At 29.2% G+C, this 12,231-nt stretch overlaps 1 protein-coding gene across 1 annotated transcript; it reads right to left on the minus strand.

The window, feature by feature from the left end:
• Positions 1 to 1,236: 1,236 nt before the first annotated feature.
• Positions 1,237 to 2,848, minus strand: LOC144562265 (UPF0426 protein At1g28150, chloroplastic). The gene is made up of 3 exons (XM_078311452.1): positions 2,733 to 2,848; positions 2,468 to 2,629; positions 1,237 to 1,577 (listed from the first exon to the last, which is right to left on the minus strand). The coding sequence occupies exons 1-3, from the start codon at positions 2,769 to 2,771 to the stop codon at positions 1,389 to 1,391; spliced, it is 390 nt and encodes a 129-aa protein (XP_078167578.1). The 5' UTR covers positions 2,772 to 2,848; the 3' UTR covers positions 1,237 to 1,388.
• Positions 2,849 to 12,231: the final 9,383 nt, after the last annotated feature.

Below are 12,231 nucleotides of genomic sequence, written 5' to 3' on the forward strand. Positions count from 1 at the left end.
TTGCACAATGAGGCACTGATGCAATTCACTGAACTTCTCGCACCCGATTTGCTTCCTCCATGGACTCTCATTTTAGAGGATCTATGCTTGGTTGCATGATGTGTAGTTGCATTTACTCTGCTATGGGAACTCCACATGCTTCCGGCCTTAGCGAGAAGGCTTCTCAGTTCCTGACCTAGACTTGTATAAACAGGGGTTTTATTTTTACTGGTAAGTGGAGTTTCCCTTGCCATGGCAGTTGCAAGTGTAAACAGTATGATGAAGAAAGTGATCTTCATTTTTGGTATAACTATCTGATGTTCTTTTCAACTAATTAATTGTATTACCCTTGTTTTTATCTTTTGATGAAGAAATTGAAGTAACATCAGACCATATATATAGGCTATGAATGTACTGCCACTTGGATGAACTAACTAATCTCATGAACATAAGTTGCATGAACTGGCAAGTCTAAATAGTGTGATTTTGTACCAGGACAATTTGTGTGAGAACTGAGAAGTTCTGATTGTGTGATTTAACAAAAAAAAAATTAGACTGAATAGGTTAGTCGAATATTCAGATATTCAGAATTTTGAGAAAACAAATAATCAGTTTGTTTTTTTTTTAAATAATAATAATAAGTGCTCCAGTGAACTGCACACACATAATAAGTATGTCATATTATGCTAAAGAAGAATAACAGCATACTCAAATTTTGATTAGCTCCTATAAATGACCAAGTAACAAAAAACAACCTGGCAATTTCAGTTTAGTCCAGTAAACAGTTTTATTGCAAATAGTGAGCACATGTTCAATCATAATAGTGAGCACATGTTCAACCATCATGTGATATTTTATTTCATCTTCTTGACAAGAACAGAAAAGTTCAGACAATTTAATTGACACCCACCAACTCTCATTAATATGTAATAAAACACTCAAAATTGAATTTAGGAATATTTGCCTTTCAAAAATACAATATAGACTTGAAGATACCTTGATGCAATAAATAATTTATGCTTGGAAACAGCAAGTACCTATCTTTAATAGAAAAAATACCTATCAAATCCAGTACCAGAGGTGTCAGCTGGTCTAACTACTCCAGTTTGGATATGAATGAATTCTCTCTCCGGTTTTTGGGGCGATGCCTAATTTTCCAAGCTTACATGATTGCCAGTTACAAAATAAATATATGCATTTGATAAAATAAAACACAAAAAAATAAAAACAGGCAAAAACTATTCCAAAAGAAAGAGATTGGCTGACAAAGAAGAAATAAATAACAAATAACCAGTTAATTTCCATCCATCATAAAAATACATCGGTAAAAATGCACCACGTGCGAGAAAATACCAAGCATAGTTCACATTTAGTCCCATATTTACTAATACAATAATCACGGCCTACATTTATTCAATCAAAATTTGTTGCGGTGTATCGTCCCCTCCAATTTGCTCTGATCCATCCGCTCCAGTCTGTACCTCTTCAGCTATTCCAGAAGCTTCTACTGTCCTGGAGACCCACTCCTTGAGTGGATCTTCATTGAGATCCAGCCTCAGTAATCCCGCAAATACCCCTCCCAAGAAAGCCACTGGCTCCTAAGAAAGGCCACAAATTAGGGGCATTATAGACAACCTAAATATTAACGTATGCAGTAGACAAAACTTCCTGTTTATCTACAGTGCAACAAAAGTTTAGGTACAGGATACCAATGTATTACTGGTACCAGTATGTAACAGACAAGGTAGTAAATACCCCTACTGACATTTCTCTCTACTCTCAGTAATTTCTTAACGATAATACCAAAATAATAATTAGAACACACAGTAAAGTACAGAATCAACCCTAGAGATTTTGGGTACAGTGCTGGTCAAGTCTGGAAGGTATGTATTATACACACCATAAATAACTAGGCTTCCATATAAAATGAATTTCCTCAATTCATTCCATTTTTATTTTATTTTACTTATATATCATTTGAGAGAGTTCATTCATTCCATTTTGATTTACTATTGTTCATATGTAGGCATATGAAGATAACCTCTACATCAAGGCTGGACCTGTTGAAGATTAACAAATAAAACACACAAATTGGAGATGCCATCTTCAGTACACCAAGCAAAACACAAAAGTGAAATTTTACAAAATACTCTCTAACTTTTCTTTTTCACGAAATTTGCCATTTATGGATATTTTTCCAACAGCTATATCGCATTGAACACTTTACTTTTATTTTTATTTCTTCACTCTAACAATTATATGCCTTGTATCCATTATACATAGATCTTAGATGCATTGTGATATGTTTGAGGAGGTCTTATAATTAATCAATGAAATATTTCTTCTTCAAATTCCATCTCAATTTCTAATAGGAACCAACTAACAATATATATAAGCTCAAGTACCAGATAACTAGACATTATCACACTCAAAATCCTAATAAAGTCAACCCAGAGAAGCAAAAATAAAAGGCATGAAAGAATTTTACCTTGAGAGCATCTCTTACAATAGGTGATTGATCTTCAAATGGGTTAAAACATGCTTGAACTCTCACAAACCTTCTTTCTCCTTTCTTAATTCCTCTATTGCTTCCTACAACCGCACTTCGGTTGCTTCTAGAGAGATTATTTACTGGTAAACGCCACTCGTACTGCTAATTCAGAAAGAAAGAAAGAAAAAGAAATTACCAACAAGCATTCAAATTAGTAAAGGGAATTGATTGGAAAGGAAATGTAAAAGAGCAAAAATCTCACAGTTACAATTTTTGCAGGGGAGGTGAGGAGCAGAGCCATGCCTAGCTATACTGAGTCTTGAACTCTCTTCTTGCGTTTGAGAGGAGAAATTGGGATATTTATTGGATGCATCGATCAAGTACTTGGGCTCAAAGTTTCAAATTGGGCCTAGAAAAGGCCTGGGAAGGACAGAATGGTTAAACGGGCTTTTAAGCTCCGAAAGAAAAATCAGAATTAAATTTAGGTACTTACAACTATGTAATATCTGTAAAATTCAGCAATTAATGAGACCCAGTGCCCAAAGGCAGAACAAAATTACTATTTTTTTTGCTATTTTTATAGGTGAAAAAAAACACTATTTTTGAGGGGCTCAAATTTAATTAATCAAGTAATTTTTTATCTATCTTAAAAAATAAAAATATATTAAAATATAAAATTTGATATCTTTAAATACATTTTATATGAGAATTAAATTTAAAAAAAAAGAATAATCATGCGGCTTTTGTCATCTTCAATCCTTTTTAACAAGTGTTGAGGAAATATAACCAAGTACCTTATCAGATTTACATTTTTTGAATAATCGATTTTATGGAGATTTAAATTTTTATGGTTTTATGGGTAATAGCGAATAAATTAAGAGAAGTGCTATACTGAGGGCAATATTTGAAATTTTGAGAGCTAAGAAAAAATTTCTCTCTAAATACCAATTTTATCTCTTAACTTTTCTCTCTCATCTTAATTAATAAAAGAAGTAATAAAAGGAAATGAAAGTTACTTCTCTTAGAAAAATCATCCCCATATATCCTTCTCTTCCGTCAGAAAACTCGCACCCAAAAATCTTTTCCTTCCATGATTTTAAATCCTCAATAATCCTTCTCCCCATGATTCTCTTTCTCCTGCAATTTTTTTTTAAAATTCGAAATTGTTGTTCAGCGTGTACAAAAAAATTAGAAATGAATCACACAGTATCAATCAGAGAGGAATTTAGTATGAAATCAAATTATGTGATTCTCATATACTTCTAGCGAAAGAGAGTGATTAAAAATGAGTTGTTATACACGAATTCTCTAGCATAAAGTTAGAAGGCAAATTATGTGATTCTCATATACTTCCAGCGAAAGAGATTGATTAAAAATGAGTTGTTATACACAAATTCTCTAGCTTAAAGTTAGAAGGCAAACTATCTATGTATTTTTTTTAATTCAACAGTTTTTATCTCTGAAAAACAGATTCAGTGCAATCTAATAATTGCTTCTCGTCAGATTGCCAATCTAACAGATCGACTTAACATCATAAAAAGTTGAGGTAGCAAAATAAATCAATTAAAAAATAAAAAGAATCAAGTTTGGGGGCATCTAGGATTGATTAGCATTTTATGTTATAATTTGATTATTACGGTTTTAAGTATCAAAATGATTTATGTAAATATCACGATGAGAAGAGAGAAGAGAGAATAGAGAATTTTGAAAGTACTACAAATGTCATATTAGCAAAAAGAATGTTTTATATTAGTAAAGCCCCAATTTGATTACAAAGATTTATTTTTGTGAGATTGTAATTTTGGTCAAATAAATTTATCAACTATTATGGCTAAACAACCAAGTGCCTGTTGGGGAGTACCAACTGATGCAACAGTAATGATCACAGTACCAACTGGTACAACAATTTTAGAAAACATTAATGTGATAGAGGGGCAGAGAGTCGTAGCACTCTTATTTATGCTAGTTATTTACTAAATAAGTATGCCTTTTTTAGTTCGATTGAAATAATATTTGTAATATTATAATTCAATTTTATATTTTCAAAATATGCCATATACTGTTTCTTTTTAGAAGAACATTAGTACAGAAAAATGTCAAGAATAATATATAGTTTCTTCGACTAAGGATAAAGAAAGTTATTCATATGATGAAAGAGGAGGGTTCAAGTGCCTCCACCATGCCTCCATTTTTAAAAACTTTAATAACTCAAAATTTAAAACTTAAAAGTCAAAATAAAACCGTTAGATGTGATATATGTTATTTTCTCTAAGAAGCTTATAAAAAATTATCACATTTCAAATTTATTTTTATATGAATCAATAGGTTTAAAAATCAACGTCTAGAAATTATCCACATTAGTGCGTTTTTTACAAGCTCTTGATGACAATCAAAATAAAATTGAAGTATCATAATTTTTTACACGTGCATAGATAAAATGATGTAGATCATATCCAACGGTTTTGTTTTGACTTTTAAGTTTTAAATTTTGAATTATTAAAGTTTTTAAAAATGGAGGCATGATGGAGGCACAAAAAATGGAGGCATTTGAACCCTCATGATGAGGAACTGCAAAATTTTAAATAAGTTATGTATTTACTAAGATTTCATTTTAAAGGAGAATAGAGGAACTGCAAATTTTAAATAAGTTAGACTAAGATGTAATTTTTGCTTTTGTAATTGAATTTTTGTTGTACCGGTTATAATTGGACATATAAAGAGAGAGATGTTTGTTACCAAAATTATTTTTTTTCCTTAAGGAGTAATTTTTTTTTGTTATTTTTTTCCTTAATAGATTTGTATATTAATTGTGACATAATTAATTGTGAAGATAAGAGAGAGAGAGCAGAATAACAAAATCGGTATTTAGATTGAAAAATTTCTTCCAACTCTTAAAATTTCCCGACATTTTTATTTTTACCCAATTAAAAAAATAATTTAATAATAATAACCATGATCCAAGAACATTATTAAAACTACCCAAGCCGTAGAATTTTTCCACGGTCCCAACTTTTTTTTTTTTTAAAATAGAATTTTTTATTTTTTGAATTGAAATATTAGATATGTTGAATATATTTCTTTAAAAATAGATGAAATACAATATAATTTGATTTATTAGAAATACTGCAACAAATAACTCGGATCAATATTTTGTAGGCTGTATTTTTCACAGCTGTAAGAAAAATTAATATATTTCTTTGTATTATTGAAAAAAAAAAAATACTTAGATTCTGAGTTATTGATCTCGGTTCAAAAGTCACTTCGAGGTAATCCATAAAATATTGTGATCTTTCTAATACATTTAATTTATAAAAAAGTTGTATCTATTTTTGAAAAAAAATTAAAACTTTAATTTATTTAATGATTGTTTTTCAAAAATAATTCTCAAAATATATACAACTTTTTATAAATTAAATGTATTAGAAAGATCACAATATTTTCTGGATTACCTAGAATTGACTTTTGAACCGGGATCAATAACTCAGAATCTAAGTATTTTTATTTTTTTCCAATAACACATAAAGAAATATATTAATTTTTCTTACAGCCGTGAAAAATCCGGCCTGAAAAATATTGATCCGAGTTATTTGTTACAGTCTTTCTAATAAAGCAAATTATATTGTATTTCATCTATTTTTAAATAAATATATTCAACATTTCTAATATTTCAATTCAAAAAATAAAAAAAATAAAAAATTCTGTTTTGTTAAAAAAAAAAAGTTGGGACCGTGGAAAAATTCCACGGCTTGGATAGTTTTAATAATGTTCTTGGATCATGGTTATTATTATTAAATTATTTTTTTAATTGAGTAAAAATAAAAATGTCGGTAAAATTTCAAATGTTATCATCAGCATAGCACTCCCATAAACTAAGGTCAAGTCTAGCTCTTAACCATCAACAGGTCTATAAATGTTCGGAATCAAATATGGATCCACCGATCATAAATTCATCATTACATTACATCTCTTAAAAATAATTTGACTTAAAAGGGTTGGTTGAAAGGGACTGCCATATTTAGTTGGCTTCAAGATTCAACCAATTAACCAGCAAATGGGGAATTTTTAATTCTTATTTTAATAAAAGAACAAAGAAGAAAATAAGTCAAAAACGAAGGACTAAAAGTTGAAGTTGGCCGCATTATTTTTTGCTGAATAAACAAATAATAAATCAACTTTTGATCCTTCTTTAGTGAGAATTTCGTATACATCTTTCCAAATTTTCGATACGTACTTTTTTGTTCTAAAATTCATAAATTCATATTAATCTTTCTCAATTTTTATACTCCATAAATTTATTCAATTTTATTACCAAATCTATTAAAACTCATGTTAAATTTATAAAGTTCTCATTTGATCATTTATTTAAAAAATAAAAAATATGTAGCAATGTAAGAAAAATGTTCAATCTTCTAGTTGGTCGATTTGTGAAAGCAAATTTCTTTTTATTTTTTTTTAACTATGTCTCCAGTCCCTCTCCCCAAATGTATAGAGAGTGCATAGGAGATGCAGTTAATTATGGCTTTGTAATTAAATTTTTTTTGTTATCAATATATTTGTTGACAATTTGCCAATCATAAAAAAAAAAGCAAATTACTCATTTATCTACTTATAACACATATATCGTGCCATTTAGGCATAGGCTTAGGTAGAAAAATGAACTATTTTTCTATACAAATCGGTTAATTAGAAAATTAAACAATTCTCTTACACATGCTCAATATTTTTTAAATTTTTAAATAAAGGGTAACATCAAAACATTATAAATTTAAAATGAATTTTAATAGAAAATACAATAAATTGATGAAATTTGTGAGTTTTTAAAATTTAGAAGAATAAATATGATATTATGAATTTTTGAAGGAGAAATACTTAATTTTGATGTTTTTAAAGGTATTCATAAAATCCTCCCTTTTATACCTGTAGAAAGTTAATTGAGCAATGTGAGTGTGTACAGACTAGGGTTCTAAATAGCGCGCCATAGTCAAGGGAGGACTTACTATACAAAAATGGGAGTCAATTGATCCCCATTTTTTTTTTCAAAAACTAGTACTAGAAATATACTTGTCTTATATAAATTATAGTAAAATGCTAGAGGCACAAGAAATTGACCCCCATATTTTTGTGAAATTTTATACTATTTACCATTTGACCCTCATTCTTTAAAAAAAATTATTTGTGTATAATTTGAGAGATTTTTAGCATTTTAGAATATTTTTTAATAAAAAAATAGAAAACTGGCATTTCTTATTTTATATTATCTCTCTCTCACACACTATTCTTATTAAAAAAAAAAGTTAACTCCCATTTCATAAATTTCTGCCTCCGTCCTTAATTATAGCGTCGCTATAACGTTTTCTGATTATAAAAGCTATGATGTTAGCGGTGAGCACTCTATAGTGCACTATAATAATGCTATATATATATATCACTATTTTTTCAGTTATTTCGCTATAATATGATAAATGTTATTTAAATCTTTGAAACATGAGACACTGATCCGATCAGATCGGAGGAAATACAAAACCGACAAGGAAGCATAACACCAAATTTCTGAATGAACATGATTAATGCTCTGCCACCAGGAAACTGTTAATTAAATTCCAAACGGGTTGCAATGTTGACATTGTGCCTGTATTTAGTTCTTAGGTTATAAGTTGACTTCAGATAGCAATACCACTGTCTCTATATGTAGATATCTTCAAATATTTCGTTGGCAGGAAACGGCTACAATAAATGAAGATAAAGTTCCTTGTATACAAAAAAAAAATACATATAAAAATAATTTTATTTATCTTTTATTGTTAAATAAAAATTTATAGCAGTGTGAATACATAGACATTGTAGTCAGGGGTGTTTACATGGTCGGTTCGATTAAAACCGAACTAAAATAATCAAATTAAACTTTTTTAGTTTTTAAAAATAAAATTGAACCGAAGCGATTAAACTTGTAACTGATTAAGAACCGAACCGAATAAACTAAAGTAAATTTTGATTTGTTCGGTTTAAACCGAAGTAAACATATTGGTGTCATTATTAATGAAAATTACACATGTTCATACACAAGTTGTTCAATTCCATACAAATATGTAAATATTCTAAAATATTTAAACTAAAATGAAAGAAAGAAAGTAATGATTGAATCAAACAAAATATAAATAATACTTGAACCAATATAATTCGGTCGGTTCAGTTTAGTCGGTTTTGAAAAGTCTAAACTGAACCGATTTATTTGAACCAAAATAATTCAAAAATTCAACTGAACCAATCCATTTAAACCAAAACACTAAACCATTTAAACTGAAAATTTTCAGTTCGGTTGAAAACCAAACAAACCAAACTGTTTGAACACCCCTAATTGTAGAGGGAGAGTTGGGATGACAGATGCAGTATAATTTGGGCAGAAGTATTTTTATACGTTTATTCACTAAAATTTATCTTTTTTGTGTACATTATATTTATTCTTTAAACATAAATCTTATTCATCTTACTCGTTAAAATTAACTGATAATATGAAATAAAGTAATAATTTATATAATCGTGAGTTAATTATACCACTTTAAGCATATCAAGCACATACAAGTATAAAATATAAAATACAAAATACAAATTATTGCAAATCATCAAACAAAATACTGATTAAAATTTTATTATCTATATTTTGTATTTATCAATTACCCTACGATAACGATAATGAAATACAGAACATGTCAGAGTTTATTGAATCAAATAAACGGCTTTTATTGGCACATCTACATTCAATTTGAAATCCAATTAGGTTTATTAGATATTTGTTATACCATATGACCAAGGAATCGAATCTCCTACCCTCTGTGGATAGAAAATTTATGTCCTTAAAGTCACTGACACGTGAGTCTAATGTGGGTTTTGAGTCAAAAATATATTTAATATTTAAATATCAAAATCAATTTCAAATCTATATATCAGTGACTTTAAAAACATAAATTTTCTGTTCACAGAAGCGCAGATGATCCGGTTCCATATAACCAAATCCATGACCATAGCTGTCAATCAATAGGTAGTATCTATTAAGAAAGAGTCCAAATCTGTTTAGGTGCAGAACCATTAATAAAACAGAACTAGAAATTCTCACTAGTGGTATCCTATTTATGTTTCCCAAAGACTTATTTGTCACCAACATAACTACAAAAGTGCTTCTCCACATTTATATGGACCCGCTTTATCTACTTTTTTGACCTAATGTCTAAATGGACATAATGGTATAAAGTCATGCTTTTTTTAGTTGTAAAATGGATTATCAAATAATTTGGTGAATATGAATTGATTGAAGTCTCATGAAACTGTTCATTTCATTGCTCCAAATGGTAAAGTTCAAACTAATACCTTACTCCAAGTTTTTTTTTTTTGATTTGAAACTTACTCCAAGTTACTAATTATGACTGCACGTCAAACTCATAAGATATAAGGAATTATTTAAAAAAAAAAAAAATCAAATGGCTACATAATTTACCCTAGATTAAGGTGCTATGTATAGTGCCGATCAACCAATGTTATAATTAAATTTAAACGATGTCTTAATCTACTTAATTTGATTATGTTAGAATTTTAGATGTGGAAAATTATATAATGTGGTACTTATAATAGAGCAAAGCTAGGGTGTGATGTGCTCATCAAAAGAGTTTGGTTAGCACAACTCTAAAAGTATATTGAATCAACTTTAAACACCGAATTCAAACCGTTGAAATTCATGTACTCCATGAGTGATGCATTTACATACAAAATTTTAGAAGTTTCGAGTTTATTTGCTACAAGGTTAAGCGGTCAAAGAAATGAATTTTTTTATAAATTAATTTGTAAGTTGTTTTATATATTCAATTTTTATCATTTCTTTGACCGCTTGACCTTGTAACAAATAAATTTGAAACTTTCAAAATTTTGCATGTACATGCATCACTTATGAAGTACATGGATTTCAACGGTTTGAATTTAACATTTAAATTCGATCCGACGTACTTTTAAAGTTGTGCTCACCAAACCCTCTTAGTGAGCACATCACACCCTAGTTTTTCTCCTTATAATATACTTGAATTAATACCAAGGACAATTGGATCGATATAATATATATATATATATATATATATATATATATATATAGAGTAAAGCTAGGGTGTGACATGCTCACCAAGAAAGTTTGGTGAGCATAACTCCAAAAGTAATCGGATCGACGTCAAATGCCGAATCCAAACCGTTGAAATCCATGTACTTCATGAGTGATGCATATACATGCAAAATTTTGAAAGTTTCGAGTTTATTTGCTACACGATCAAGTGGTCAAAGAAATGAACATTTTATTATAAGTTATTTTATATATTCAATTTTTATTATTTCATTGACCACTTGACCATGTAGCAAATAAACTCGAAACTTTCAAAATTTTGCTAAGATCAAAGTGGTCTATTTCATATATATCCTTGAAAAGTTGAATATTTCCTGATAGAGGTTGGCTAAGATCAAAGTGGTAGTTCCTGAGCTTTGGTGCTACCAATTCGTTTTTCAATTTTCAAAGTTCAAAACGTCGATCCGAACCGTTCAAGTTGTTCTTCATATTAAATTGTGCCTGGAGACCAAATTTTACATTTTTCTAATTTTTTTTACTATTTATTAAGCCACTTTGAAAATCGTTGATCCAACGGTGGCTTAACAAAACAGTAAAATCAGAAGCTACCGTTGGATCAGCTATTTTCAAAATGGCTTAATAAATAGTAAAAAATTTCAGAAAAATATAAAATTTGGTCTCCAAGCACAATTTAATATGGAGAACAACTTGAACGGTTCGGATCGACGTTTTGAAATTTAAAAATTGAAAAACGAATTGGTAGCACCAAAGCTCAGGAACTACCACTTTGATCTTAGCCAACCTCTATATATATATTGTGGACAACGAAATGAATATGCTATGAGTTGTCTATTTCATATATATCCTCTTGTTATGACATGTTCTACTCAGATTCCTTTCTAGAATGGTGAAGCTCTAAAAAAGGGCATATGTTGAAGCCATTCTAAGCAATAATAAGATATTTCTATAAGCCCTTGTAATTAGGATCTTGATGCTTTCATCACTATGTTTTAATAAGAGCTTTACTCATGTTAGAAGTATCAATAATACCATCTCTCAATTCTCTTTTCAAAGATAAGAGTTGCTTTTATGTGGATGATCAATTCAATGTTATTAAAAACGAGCCCTAATTAATTATATCTATTTTTTTAAAACCTAAAACAAAAATAGAATACATAAAAAACAATATAATAACATCAGGAGCAGATCTAAAAGTTAGCTAAATTTGTTCAACCACCCTTATAATTTAAATTTTTAATAGTATATATTGGAATTTTATTGAAGTTATTTTTAACAATTTTTTTTATATAATTTAGTTCCCTCTTATAAAATATAAAATATGTATTTATAGTCTAGTGGTTAAAATTTCACTTGTTATCAGCGTGGAGACTTAAGTTCAAACTATAGTAGCTACATATCTTTATTTCAGCCTCTTATTTAAATTCTATAGTTATGCTCCTGAATAATATAGAAGAAAGAAAAACATTGACCATAGTCAATCCCCCCCCCCCCCCCCCCCCCCCCCCCCCACCCTCTAAGATAGAAGTTTGTCTTTTCATCCACTTACACTCTGATAGGAAATCTCTTGTCTTTCACCAAATGCGATTTGGAATCAGATTTGAAAGAAATTCGCTGATCGGAAAAGAGCAATGAATGAGACTTGAGT

This window comes from Carex rostrata, chromosome 11, assembly GCF_964058835.1.
Source record: "Carex rostrata chromosome 11, lpCarRost1.2, whole genome shotgun sequence".
Lineage (NCBI taxonomy): Eukaryota > Viridiplantae > Streptophyta > Magnoliopsida > Poales > Cyperaceae > Carex > Carex rostrata.

Excerpts from the sequence above, each read along its gene's own strand:
- LOC144562265 (XM_078311452.1), bottom strand. The coding sequence starts at position 2,771 with ATGGCTCTGCTCCTCACCTCCCCTGCAAAAATTGTAACT. Across the intron at positions 2,630-2,732 it reads CCCCTGCAAAAATTGTAACT|TACGAGTGGCGTTTACCAGT; the intron begins GTGAGATTTTTG and ends CTGAATTAGCAG. Across the intron at positions 1,578-2,467 it reads TTGTAAGAGATGCTCTCAAG|GAGCCAGTGGCTTTCTTGGG; the intron begins GTAAAATTCTTT and ends GGCCTTTCTTAG.